The sequence below is a fragment of the Pezoporus flaviventris genome, unplaced genomic scaffold, assembly GCF_033815535.1.
Source record: "Pezoporus flaviventris isolate CSIRO_AGI_PZ_B2104156 unplaced genomic scaffold, CSIRO_AGI_Pfla_v1 ptg000285l, whole genome shotgun sequence".
NCBI classification, from domain to species: domain Eukaryota; kingdom Metazoa; phylum Chordata; class Aves; order Psittaciformes; family Psittacidae; genus Pezoporus; species Pezoporus flaviventris.
Window position 1 is genome coordinate 325,031 of NW_026892832.1, and position 13,571 is coordinate 338,601.

Genomic DNA, 13,571 nt, shown 5'->3' on the forward strand with positions numbered 1-13,571 from the left:
ATGAATATCCTATTGAAGTTCCTGTAAGTATAAATATCAGACAGAAAGACTAGAAATGGATTTTGACAAAAAGCAGAAGCAGCAACACAGAAGAGAGTATACAGTAGTAGCTCTGGGAAGGGAGAAAGCTGAAAATGCATCGTTGGTCGAATTTACCAAGGAAGGGATGTGAGAAATGTGCTCAGTCTTACCTCTTACGAATAGAAATGGCTGACTCACCTACTGTAAAGAAGAAAATATACAGAATAGCTAAAAAAAAAAAAAAAAGCCAAAGAACTTCTAAATCTACCACATATTAAAATGTTTATTGTCTTGTGGAAGAGATCCTGAGTTGGCACTGTGCATAAATTTCTTGGGAAAAGCAACTTATTTCAGAGAAGCCATTGCATAGAAGTTGATGATTCAGCAGAACAAAACCCTCCAAGGAGAAGGGTTACCAAAGCTTACCAAAGGGTTACCAAGGGTTACCAAAGCTTACCAAAATGACAGCTATTCAGGATAAGTACAGGCTCAAGAGCTTGAAGAATCCCAGAAATTACTTGTCCTAAATTAGCTGGGAAAGATTTTTTTTCAAATATTGGTTTAGATATGTAGACATGAGTAGCCATGAAATTTTCCCTGTCTGATTTGAAAAGGTTGCCTTTTGCTATACAGAGTAAGCTGCTAGTAGTCAAACTTCCACAACCTCCCTTCTGCTTCTCTTCCCTCAACCAGGAAAAGCAAGAGGCATTAAGGGATGTGTGAAGATTTTGTACTGCCACATGTTGTCATGTGGGACAAAGGCTGGTTTGCCTCTGCACCCAGAGATTCTCATGAAGAGATGCTGATCGATGATCAATGATGTTGACAGATGATGATGGACAGACTGTTTAAAACACTTCCTGATGAAGGAATGTGTCACTGGAGAAAAACAGGCTGGCAGTTCAGCAGTGGCCCAGGAAGGAAGGTCTTGCAATCCAGCTTCAAAGTTTTTAAAAGTTTTTACTGTTCTTTCTCCTCACATGCATTCTTCATTAAGATTAAATAAACAATGTTTATGCTTCATTTGTATCTTTTAAGAAGGAATGGGAGAAGATGCTGCTTATGAGATAATGGTTTAACCAGTGCTTCAAATAAGGTGTGTGCATTTCCAAGAGAGGTATGTTCAAAGCTGAAAAGTTAAGGAGCTAAACTATGTTCAGAGCTAAGTCTTTAAAGGTCAGACTTGATGACCTTCAAGGTCTTTTCCAACCTAGCTGATTCTATGATTCACCGAACTGTTCCAGTTGTTAGTCTTTGTGTGCTACTAAGAGAGCGATAATGGCTCCGGAACATGTCACATAGACGAAAAACACATAGGCAACAAAGTCTATGGCCATATAAGAATATAATTGAATATGCCAGAAGAATATGGCAGTCCAAGGATTTGGGTCTGCAGCTGTCCCAGGTAGCCTAAGCACCTGGTTTTGAAAATTTGCCCCAGTGTTTCCAAAGTTCAGTACCAAAGACAAAAATCTGCGTCCTGTTGGAATCAGTAGGAGTTCACAGAGTCCACTTTCCTACCCACTTGTCTTTGCCCTCCTTATTTCATTGAGCTGCCTAAATTTGCGTAGATAAGTACTCTTCGGTCCCTGAAAAACAAGAGCAGTCTGAAAGGAAACTCCATGCTAAATAAGATATCAAAAATCAGTTTCTGATCTATTGGACTACAAGAGCTTCATGTTCAAAACTTTTCCTCACACTATTACAAATTCATTTTCAGCCAACTTTCCGCTGCAAGTTTTTTCAGGCTCGGTAGGAAAGAAATTGTTTTTTCTATTGAGAGGTCTCCTGCTGTTTTAGAAATACAGCTCTTATGTGCAATCTAACCCAGTTTCAGTAAAGGGCTAATGTTAAAAAAGAAGGAGCTAACATATTTTCTATGCATTTTTCTTCCACACTGCTGTATGAAGCGCTCTGATCCTCACCTCATATCTTCATTTCAGCAGATTTACCTGAAGCTTTTCTCAGAAACCAACTTTCTGAAAGTTCAGTTACACCAATGAGAGCAGTGTACACACAATAAAGCAGTCATCTCTGAAATTCAGTTGAGTTCAAATTTTGCTGCCATGTTTTCAAATTAAGGTCTGAGGTAATAATTCTTGCTCTTCTAGTGAGTCTGGCTCAGCAGTATGTTTCCAGTCAACAAAATGCTTTATGATATGCAGTGTTGGTGGTCTGTTGCTGGTCATCGATAGTTATCTAGTACCTAAAATGGAGACTTAAGTAGTATTTGAGATGAAGGAAATAATCCATTGTTAACATGTGTATTACTGAATGCAGCTCATTTAAACCCTAGCTGAATGTCTGCTGTTTCAAAAGCCAATAATGCCAGATGTAATGAAGAGTTTAGAATCCTTGTGAGCCAGAGGTCTTGATCTTAAATTTCCTGTAATACCTGAGAGAGAAGCCCCACTGGAAGCTACTGAGAAATACGCTGTTTACTCCCAGCAGGAATTATCAGCTACTGGTTCAGCCACTGCAGCAGGGGTGGTTTGGACTGCTGCATTTTAGTGTTTCACCACCCAACCTAGCCCACATCTGAAGGATTACAGTTCTACAAGTTGCTACCTGTGGAAGCTACAGGTTCAAGAATATTGGCAAGCACTAGTCTGATGATCGCTTATTTAAAAAGACTGTATGTCATTTGTTGAGAATATGTTTATGTAAGCCTCCTTCTGTTTATATGCTGAATGCAGTGAAAGCTGAGTGTAGAAAATATCTTGTCAGTCTGGTGCATTGCATTTACAAGCCAGCCTGAACTGAAAGTGATGGCTAAAAAGCCCTTTCACCTCAAATATTAGAAAATCAACACAGAAAATAAAAGTCATAGACTCAAAATATGAAAAGGTTTGGATGCTTTCCTTGTCAAAATCAAACCAGACAAAACTCTGAAATTCAATGAAATTAGCTTTTCTTTCCAGAACTGTGTACGCTTTTTCCATCAGCCTTGTCTTCTTCAAATGTTAGTTTTATTACATCCTATAGAAGGTGCACGTTCAATGGTTTCCCTCCACTCCCCCATCATCTTTATTTTGTGAAATTTTCTGTTCTTCTTACAAGTTGTGAAATAATGAGGGGGAAGGGAGGGCTGCAGTTATGCACAATATGAAAGTCCTGTATGTGTAGATATTCATGTTTTAAAGAAGCTTTTAGATCAGATTTGAATAATTTAGCAATTGCTTGTGAGTTCACTGTAGAAAGAAAATTTATTTTGATACACTTTCACATGAAATGCAAGTTGTAAGGATTTCTGAATTTACATGTATGTGCTTTTTTATATGAAAGGAAGAATAGTAATGCCATGGAATATGCATTTTTTTTAAAATGTAATTTCAATTTCTTTGTATGCGGGTAGTTCTGACAATTATTTTTTGTTCTGTCCAGTCTTTAACTTCAAACAGGGTATTTAGCTTTGAAGTCTAGGAACAGTCATTTCATTCCTACAAATTCATTTTGACCTTCTAGTGTATGTATACGAAAGAGTGATTAAATGTATTTTAAGTTTATACTTCTGTAAACTTTAGAAAAGAAATTGGTATTCTTTATGGAAACTAATATTGGATTTTAATCTGTTATTGAAGTTTTGGCAGCACAGATTTCCATGGCTTTATAATAGGTACAATTTTCTTGGGGCCATTAATTCTTTCACCTGATCTGTTTGGACAAACAAGATTGTGTAATCTTTCTGTGACTGCATGAAACACAAACTAATTTTTTTTCAAAAATCAATTCAGAATTTAAGGAATTTAATCCAAATTTCATCCAAATGAAATTTGCAGGAGATTACACTGAGGACTGAATTTGTACTGAGTGAATTGAAAATGCAGTATAGATCCTGGGATGAGGCATGGCATAGAGACACTGACCTACTTTTGAAAGGTCAGAAGATAGCTTTCAGTGGGGCTTCTGCCTCAGATACTGCAAAAAATAACAGGAAATTTACAGATCAAGACCTCTGACTCATAAGGATTGTAAACTCTTCATTACACCTGGCATTATTGCCTTTTGAAACATTCACACCATACCTACCTGTGACCACATAAACACCTGGCTGTGCTTCCTCTTGGTTCCCATTTTTTTTTCAAAAGCAGAAGCTTTTTGTGGGTGTGGGGGAGCAAGAGCTTTTTTCAGCCTGGCTCAGACTCTGCGTCTTTTCTCCTTGCTCTGCTGGTCTCTACTGTGGGTCCAGCCTGATCCTGTAAATTCCATTTTCTCTTTTATATGCAAATTCTGCTGATCACTTCCACCTCCTTAGCACCCCTTGTAGGTGTCCCTGCCTTCCTACCATTTGTCCTGACACCACTGTTTTTGACTGCATGTACTTGAAGTGTGACCATGCCTTTCATCTTGGCTTGCTGTCTGGACTCCTTAGCACAGGCAGAGCACTATGATGTTGCTGCCCAGTCTCTAAGACAGAGTCCTTCTAAAATAACTGTGAATTCAGTAACGCCTGAGGATAATGATAAGAAAAATAATCGAGAATACTCAACAAAGAGTATAGTGGCTGGGAAGGGAGCAGGGAGAGGGAAAAAAGGGAAGGATGGGACAACACAGGACAAAAAAGTTTTACATGTTTATTTTCAATATTTTTAAATTTTTTTTTAATTTCTGTGGAAAGCAACAAAATGCACAGATAAGTCATTGAATTTTAGTCTAATTTCATGATTCAGCAGTACTTTTAATACTTTAAATTTTTCATGCAATCTTTGGAATAATATCTGAGTGAGTTTACCATGTCACAGAAGTATGCTGGGGATGCCTGGGAGGGACTCTTCATTTGGGACTGTAGTGACAGGTCAAGAGGTAAGAGGTTGAAACTTAAACAGGGGAAGTTTAGATTGCATATAAGGAGGAAATTCTTTCCTGTCAGGGTGGTGAGGCACTGGAATAGGTTTCCCAGGGAGGTTGTGAATGCTCCATCCCTGGCAGTGTTCAAGGCCAGGTTGGACGAAGCCTTGCACGAGATGATTTAGTGTGAGGTGTCCCTGCCCATGGCAGGGGGGTTGGAAGTAGATGATCTTGAGGTCCTTTCCAACCCTAACTATTCTATGATTCTATTCTATGATTCTAAGTATTTGTACTGTGGGAAAAGTAGTCCTATACTAATACTGAGTTGCATGTCTAGCAGCTCTGATATCTTCCATGCAAATGACATAGTATCATAGCATCATAGAGTAGTTAGGGTTGGAAAGGACCTTAATATCATCTGGTTCCAACCCCCATGCCATGGGCAGGGACACCTCACACTAAACCATGTCACCCAAGGCTCTGTCCAGCCTGGCCTTGAACACCACCAGGGATGGAGTATTTGACACTTTTTTAGGGAACCCATTCCAGTGCCTCACCACCCTCAAAGTAAAGAATTTCTTCCTTATATCTAACCTGAACTTCCCCTGTTCAAGTTTAAACCAATTAACCCCTTGTCCTATCACTACAGTCCCTAATGAAGAGTCCTTCCCCAGCGTCCTTAGGTCCCCTTCAGATACTGGAATGCTGCTATGAGGTCTTCACGCAGCCTTCTCTCCTCCAGGCTGAACAGCCCCAACTTTCTCAGCCTGTCTTCATACGAGAGGTTCTCCAGTCCCCTGATCATCTTCATGGCCCTGCTCTGGACTTGTTCCAACAATTCCATGTCCTTTTTATGTTGAGGACACCAGAGCTGTACCCAATACTCCAGGTAATGTCTCATGAGAGCAGAGGGACTCCTTTTGATGCAGTCCAGGATACGGTTGGCTTTCTGGGTTGTGAGCTCACACTGAAGCCATCTCATGTTCATTTTCTCATCGACCAGCACTCCCAAGTCCTTCTCTGCAGGTCTGCTCTGAATCTCTTCTCTGCCCAACCTGTAGCTGTGCCTGGGGTTGCCCTGACCCAGGTGTAGAACCTTGCACTTGACATGGTTAAACTTCATAAGGTTGGCATCAGCCCACCTCACAAGCATGTCAAGGTCCCTCTGGATGGCATTCCTTCCCTCCAGCATATCAACTGAACCACACAGCTTGGTGTCATCGGCAAACTCGCTGAGGGCGCACTCAATCCCACTGTCCATGTCAGTGATGAAGATATTGAATAAGACTGGTCCCAACACTGATCCCTGAGGGACACCACTCATTACTGGTCTCCAGCCAGACACTGAGCCATTGACCACAGCTATTTGCGTGCAGCCAACCAGCCAGTTCTTTATGCACCAAGTGGTCCATCCATCAAACTGATGTCTCTCCAATTTAGAGACAAGGATGTTGTGTGGGACAGTGTCAAATGCTTTGCACAAGTCCAGGTAGATGACTTCAACAGCTCTGCCCCTTTCCATCAGTTCTGTAGCCCCACCATAGAAGGCCACCAATTTGGTCAGGCAGGATTTCCCCTTACTGAAGCCATACTGGCTGTCACCAAACACCTTGCCTTAGTATGCATTCCAGGAGAATCTGCTTCAAGACTTTGCTAGGCCCAGAGGTGAGACTGACTGGCCTGTAGTTCCCTGAGTCATCCATTTCCCCTTCTTGAAAATGGGGGTTGTATTTCCCTTTTTCCCATCATCAGGAATTTCACCTGACTGCTATGATTTTTCAAATATGATGGACAAGAAAACCTCAACATCATGAGATTTCTCACGAGTTGTCATTGTCCTAGTTCTAAGCAGCATCACATGGAAGTGTTTTTATTGACCGTTATAACCAAGTAGTTAAGATGTATGCATTGTTTGTATTTATTTTGTAAGTTCAAAACTGGATATAGAAACTTATTTGTGTAATAAAGCATATAGCATACATAGTGAAATGTTTTGGGTTTTTTTCTTTTGTTCTTTAGCATGGTCACAGTTATACATGGGGTTTTAAAAGCAAATTTTCAACAGAATCATTAAGCACCCATCTAGAGAGAAACACATGTCAATAAAAGAGAATGACAATGTTTCCAGCAATGTTGGTATTCTAATTTTTACTGCTCTCTAACTTAGCCAACTATATATTCCTGGATTATGACTTTTTTGTATTGTTCCAGCCAACTTCAAGTAGTATATGTTTTGAGTTCAGACAGCCTGTTCAAGGCAGAGATGCAAAAACATAACAGCTGAAAGATCCTTTAAGCCTAGTTTTCTTTAGAAGTAAGTGCACATTTAAGCACACACAAATATATATAATAGTATATTTCATCTAAATATATGTTTATACGCAAAGATAACAGATATATGTATGTGTGTATGTACATATTCACCAACTACAAAGAAGGAAGATCTGGCACGACCAAATCTAAATATGTCAGCACAATATAGTGAATAATCTTGTGGTTGGACTTATCTGCATTATGGGAGACTTAATTTCTTGTTTCTAGTCTAAATTATGAATCAGTTCCCCATCAATCACATACTGCAATGTACTTCTGCAAGTCATTATTAGCTGCTTGGGCTTAGGGTCCTCTCAGTTTCTTCTGTTGAAACTGTTGATGCTGAAAGATTAAATATTGCCTAGTGTTAATATCTGCTCTTTGTCAAATAAGTGCCCTAACCACTGAGAATAAGCACTCTTTTCTATAGCACCATTAATATTTATCATTCAGATGAAGTGGAACATCACCTGTGGAGAATGAGATGTTGAGAATCCTGCAGTCTGTCTATCTGGCTATAAATTTCGTGCCTGTAGGAAGTGGCATGTTGCCACAGGAACTTTTGATTTCTACATAGTTGTGTTTTCTGATCAAGTGTATCAATGTAATGTTTAGATGATACAAGTTCCAGACCAGGTTTTGAAAACCTGGTTAGTGGCAGTCAAGGTCTAATGACGAAAAGCTTAAGATGAGTGCAAGAGTTTAAAATTAGCAGCTCTCTGACTTTTCAGTGGCACGTGAGATTTTTGCAGCTGAAGCTTCCCTCTGCTTTTTGGTCATGAAAGCCTGAATCGCTTCAGCTGGTGACTTTCCAAGGCGTACAAGCTCAGGAAAGCTGTTTCCACATTTACATGAAGACCCATAAGCGGTTCTCTCCTCTTCCCTCGTTTTTTAATGGGGAGAGGCAAAGAGATCCTGTTATTACCAGAGAGACAAGGAGTCAGATCTGTACTAGTAATGGTTGTCTGGCAAGATTTGCACCAGGTGCATGATGTAAGCAGGTTACCATCTTGTTCCTGAGTCCTGGTGCTGGTTTCTGGCATGGAAAGGAAGGCAGTGTTAGCTTGGTGATGTCTTTCCTCATTGGTAGGAACATATCTGTCAGAGCTAGGCATAGGCACATAAACCAAAAGAGAACTCTTTGAATGCATTCCCAAGTCTTGTGATATCTTGTAATCATTTCTTTTTTTCACCATATTAGGACTCCAGTGACATGCTACCAAAAATCTTTACAATAGGGAATAATTTCAAAACTAGCCTCTCTGTGTATTTTGAATGGTGACTAATGAGCCTGATGGCAAACTGCTCATCTGGGCATGCCTTCATAAAGTCCTGTCTCTCCATGCTGTCATATACTTTCTTCTGGCTTTGGATAGCCAAATGAGCTGTTAAAGGTGGAGCCATGCTACCCCTGCTGGTGTAGCTGTCCATGTCATCACTAAGCCAGTTCTGTTTGATCATCAGGGTTGTTCTGGTGACTAAGATTTTATTCACATGGAAGACTTTGCAGAGCCACATTACAAACTGGTAAAGCAAACACTGACAAGAGCATTATTGAAAGACACTGGCAGCCCTCCATCACTGCAGCAGTAGCAAACACCTGGAGACGTGCTCAGGAATTTATAGTCTAGTTATCTGAATCATCATCTGCACAGCTTATCTAATTGTGCCCTCAGCCAAATAAAATAATTTCTAAGAGTTTTACTGCATACTTAGAGCATATGCAGACTAATGGGTTTAAGGTTTATCCTGCATTCTGAATCTATGAAGCAGAATACAAGAATGATTAGCAGTTTATGCAGTGACCTCACCATTACAGTGCTGTAGTGAAATACTGGAGACATAAACCTTACCATAGCAGGTCCTTAGAATTTTATTTGTTAACATTTTTGGTTGTACTGGTGATATGAGTTATACTGATGAAGATGTGAAGGTTTTTTTTCAAATGCAGTATATTTTCTTTTTTTCTTTGTGCTAAACAGAGCCTTTTGAGACTTGACCAAGGAGAGGAGATCTAATTAAATTCATGCAATGATACATGAGATACAAATCATTTTAGCATTTCAGTTGAAGTGAAGATTAGTGTGTTTGATGCAGACAAGCCCTCAGATGAGTGAGGTATGTAACCCTTGCTGTAGGCGAGCTTTCATGATGAAGGGTCTTTCTGAAATAAATGTTCTCAATCAATTAACAGTTCTTGCGCTTACTCATGTCCTCATAAAAATATAGACATGCCTGCTCAGAACACTATCTGGCACTTGTGCCTGTGCTGAGGAGGCAGAAGTGCAGAGGTGGTTTTGTGCAGCGGTGCACCTAGAATTATAAACCTTTACAGGTTTATTTGTGCAGTCAAACATGGCTATGCCATTCTACTGTTTAAACAAAGGCCAGTTGTGTAATCCTGCATCTTGTGGCCATGTTCTGTAGACATACTGAGATCAGTTTTTTCCTGGTTCAGAGAGATCTGCTTTGGTGTGTGGTATATATAGAATCCTTTCACAGCAGTGAGCAGTTCTGCGATGTATGTTATTTGGGAAGTCGTATATGGTGATGGCAATCCCCTCTAGTTTAAAAATCTGCATTCAGAAGTGCTGAGTCATAGAGTGGGTGACAAATCTCCTGAGGACAGGAGGCTTCCCAAAATGCCTTAAATCTAGTGCTGACTTATAGCACTTCAGTGCATCCTTTTTGATGGTGGTTGACACTGGGTTGCTCAGTGTCATCTTAAAGTAAATTTGGTTTAATATAGAGGCAACTGAATTGTTTGTAAGCATTATGGTTTTGTCAGGAGCTTTTTGTCTCATTAGCCAATTCATACAGGTCCCTTCCTTGACAGAACAAGTAGAGCACAGCAAACAGCCTCAGCAGCAAAGCCTATCTTAACCAACTTCCCACTCAAGAAAAGTGCTTTCTAGTAAGCAGAGGCATCATTTTATGATATGAGTGCTCAAATTCAGCACATTCAAGTGAGTACACCTTGAAGACAACTAGAAGATGTAGGCCTGGGTTGGTTTTGCTACGAACAAGCTCCACCAGTTTCCACTGAAATAACCAAAACTGCTGCTCGCTCCATCTGGTGTGAGTGGCAGTTTGAGCAACTTGGATGTTTGGGCAATGGGTCAGGGAGCAGCACAGTAATTGTCTCTTCTTTTCTTTTTCAATTAATTATTACACATGGGTTGCCTTAGTAAAGATGTGTTGTCACAGGTTTGGTGCCAGATTACATTCCTTGGTACCCTGAGGAAACCTCCAGGGTATATGAGGAGCCAGAAAAAGGTGTGACTAAGAGGTATCTTGAGCTCTTGCAAGTTCTGTTGGCTGAATAACCACTGAAGTAAACTTGTTCAACAGAGAGCAGTTTTTACACTGGCTTTTTGGTTGCATCTCTGGGGAAAAATGAGCTATTTTTGTCCAGGCTGGGAGGAGTAGAAAATGTAGTTTCAGCTAGGCAACTCTGTTTATTCACATATTCAAAGAGGCATATGTACAACTATTCTTCCCATTTTTTTTTTTTTTTTTGAATGTAGTGGGGCTACATCCATTGTCTACAGATGCAGGCAGAAAGGGACCCAGAAACCTTACGCCGTCAAAATGTTGAAGAAGACAGTAAGTTGTTTTGTTTTGTTTTGTTTTGCTTTGCTTTGCCTTGCTTTGCTTTGCTTTGGGATATGTTTGGGATTTTCTCTGGTTTTTTTCAGTGCTGTTTCTTTGGGGGGGGAAGAGGAAATGGGCTAGATATAGGACCCTGCAAAGCTTATATTTTCTGTCACAGAGCTTTTTCTGAACCTCATCACTGAAAAAGCTTTTAGAGGTAAGAGTGCTCTGTTTGGAATGCCTGATCCCAACAAATCTTGCTTATACCTTCATCTGGTATTGTCTGTATAAACTTAGATTTGGGCAAAACTTTTTAGACAAAAATGTTTTCACTATAGAAAAGCAGCAGGCTCTGAATCATTTAAATGTTCTGTGATTTAATTTTGCTTTAATACATTGTTTTGCTCAAAAAAATATCATTACATGATTTATTTTTCTTAGAAACTGATTAACACACTACTTCAAACCCAAGTAAAATCAAATAATTCATGGAGATTCCCCCCCCCCCCCCAAAATTTGCAAGAGACGCAGTTGAAACATTAGTTATTTTTAGAGCTCCATATATGTCACACTTCTACCACAGTGTAGTCTATTTCCGTGTGTGTTACAAAATAGGCGGTGAAAAGCATGAAGAGAGACTAGAGAGGAAAGGCTACTAATGGACTGAGAGACTCTAAGCAGAGAGTGAGCGTGGGTGGTAGGGTAGAGCAGTTCATGTTCCTAAGAGGGGAAGAAAAATTTGAGAGGAGGCAAGCAAGCTGTGAGGCACAGGCATGATTTTTATTCATGGGTGGTTTTGTTTCAGTTTCTCCCACTGTTAAATAGCCCATTACTTCATAAAATTCGGGAATGTTCACATGTAGCAACATAATGATGGGTGGGTAGGTGTAAACATATCTAAATGCTGAATTAACTGGTGGTCTCTGGGCAAGACATAATGAGTGAGTTCCACATGAGTAAAATGTTGGCATTAATTTGTCATCTTTGAAAGTAAGCCAAGGTTAAATTAGCAAGGAAATTCAGTTGTGTATGCTGCTTTTGAATACACATCTGGTGCATTGGAGAGCAGATCATCCGAGGAGCTTGCATTGCTGCGGCCCTACACTCTGTCCTTCCTATGGAAATGCAGAGAACTTAATTTAAGCTTTTATCAGTACTTTATGCCAACAATTCCTATTATGTTTTAGGAGCGTTCTTTCTTATAATGCTTATTCTGAAATGCACTAGGAAAACTATATTGCTTAAGAATATTTCTTTGTCCCCCCCCACCTTTTTTTTTTTTTGTTGTTGTTTTTTTTCCTGTGTGGAGATTCTCATGTTCACAATGGCCACATTAATACCAGATCTATATGTGTCTGACACTATTCAATTTAGACTTTTGGTGGACTTACTGTAGCATAGAATTTTTAAAAGTGTAGGAAGAATGTCAAGCAAGAAGGGTAAAAGAACATGGTTATGTAAGTTATCTGCACAGCGGCAAGAGCTTAGCTTACTGCAGCCTTGATTGTATGAGCAGCATGGTTAAGCAGTTCTCGCAACTGAGTTGTTTGCTCCCAGTACAACTTACAGACTTTCTGATATTTTGTTATGGGAACAATTGATTCTTTTACACAGTTGAGCTTATTTGTAAAATTGAGTGCATGGGAGGCAATACTGTAAGAATGTGCCGTTTCTTATGTCTATGTGCCATGAGCTGCTGTGGGTCTGTTCCAGTTTGAAGACAGTATTATCACAGAGACAGAATTAACTGTGTGTTGCAGTACTTCCACAGCAGGAGTCCTGACCTTTGCTCAGAGTATCTCAATGTAAAAATAACCAAGTGTAGGACAAATCGTACACCAAAATGTTGATCAGTTTGTTTCCTGTCAGCATTTTTTTTCAAACAGTTAGAAAAAACAGATGGCAGTTCAATAGTGGAGGAAAAGTGGTGGGAGAAAACGAAGAAGGCCCTGTGACTGCCTTTGATGCAGAGTCCCATTTCTTTGATTGCCTTTCTTAAATACACGTAAGGGAGCTCTGAAGAGCACACGAAATCAGAAAACAACGAAGGTGACAGAAAAGCAAATACACTGTTTTTTTTTTTTCTGTCCAAACTGACTGACTTTAAACAGTGCACTGAACCAAACTAGCTCGCTGAAGAGTGTCAGTTAAAACAGGGGCAGGGGCAGGGAAAGGGTGGTCCCCTTCTAGAAGCAGTAACACGTGGTGTGTGACTAGGAGTCTGGTAGCTGACCAGCAGCTCTAGATTTGTGAGTGCTGATAGCTACAGTAATTTGAAGTAAAGCATTAGAAATTATTACTTTTTTTCCCATTGGAACAGCTCAAGTAAGAAACAATCCTTTTGGACTGAAGTAGTGTGATAGGAACAGACTGCAAGAAACATAAAATTTCTCATTCTTTTCATTTAAATAATAAGTTAAATTTTTCATTTTGCCTAATGCATTCTAATACATTAAATAAGCAAATAAAATTTTGGGCAAAACAAATCAGCCAATTCTGAGAATACACACTTGTGGAGGATGTGAGTCCTTAGAGATTTTGTAATCAATAATTCTTTATTATCTAGCTTAAACAAATAGAATTATTAGATTATTTGCTCAGTTCTGTTTGTTGTAGGGTTGTTTTTTTTTTTTTTTCATTTTATTTCTTCGGTTGGTTGGTTTTTTGGCTTTGTTTTTTTTTCTGATTGCTAGTTAAACCAACAAAGAGAAAGAGGAGAAAACATGTTTATACAAAACTTTTTTGGTCAATAATATTTTGGGGATTTTTTTCTTTCAATTCAGAGTTTTAATAATTCTTGAACTTTAATTAGGATTTTCTAAGCTTCCAAAAGGATGAAAAAAAATGCTGGTTTG

General features: G+C 39.4%; 1 protein-coding gene across 1 annotated transcript in view; it reads left to right on the forward strand.

Moving 5' to 3' along the window:
* CAMK4 (calcium/calmodulin dependent protein kinase IV) overlaps positions 1-13,571 on the forward strand; it is a 144,288-nt gene that overhangs the window by 52,170 nt on the left and 78,547 nt on the right. The window contains exon 2 of the mRNA XM_061443073.1: positions 10,650-10,728. Coding sequence (XP_061299057.1) covers positions 10,650-10,728 — 79 coding nt within the window. The remainder of the gene's footprint in view (positions 1-10,649; positions 10,729-13,571) is intronic.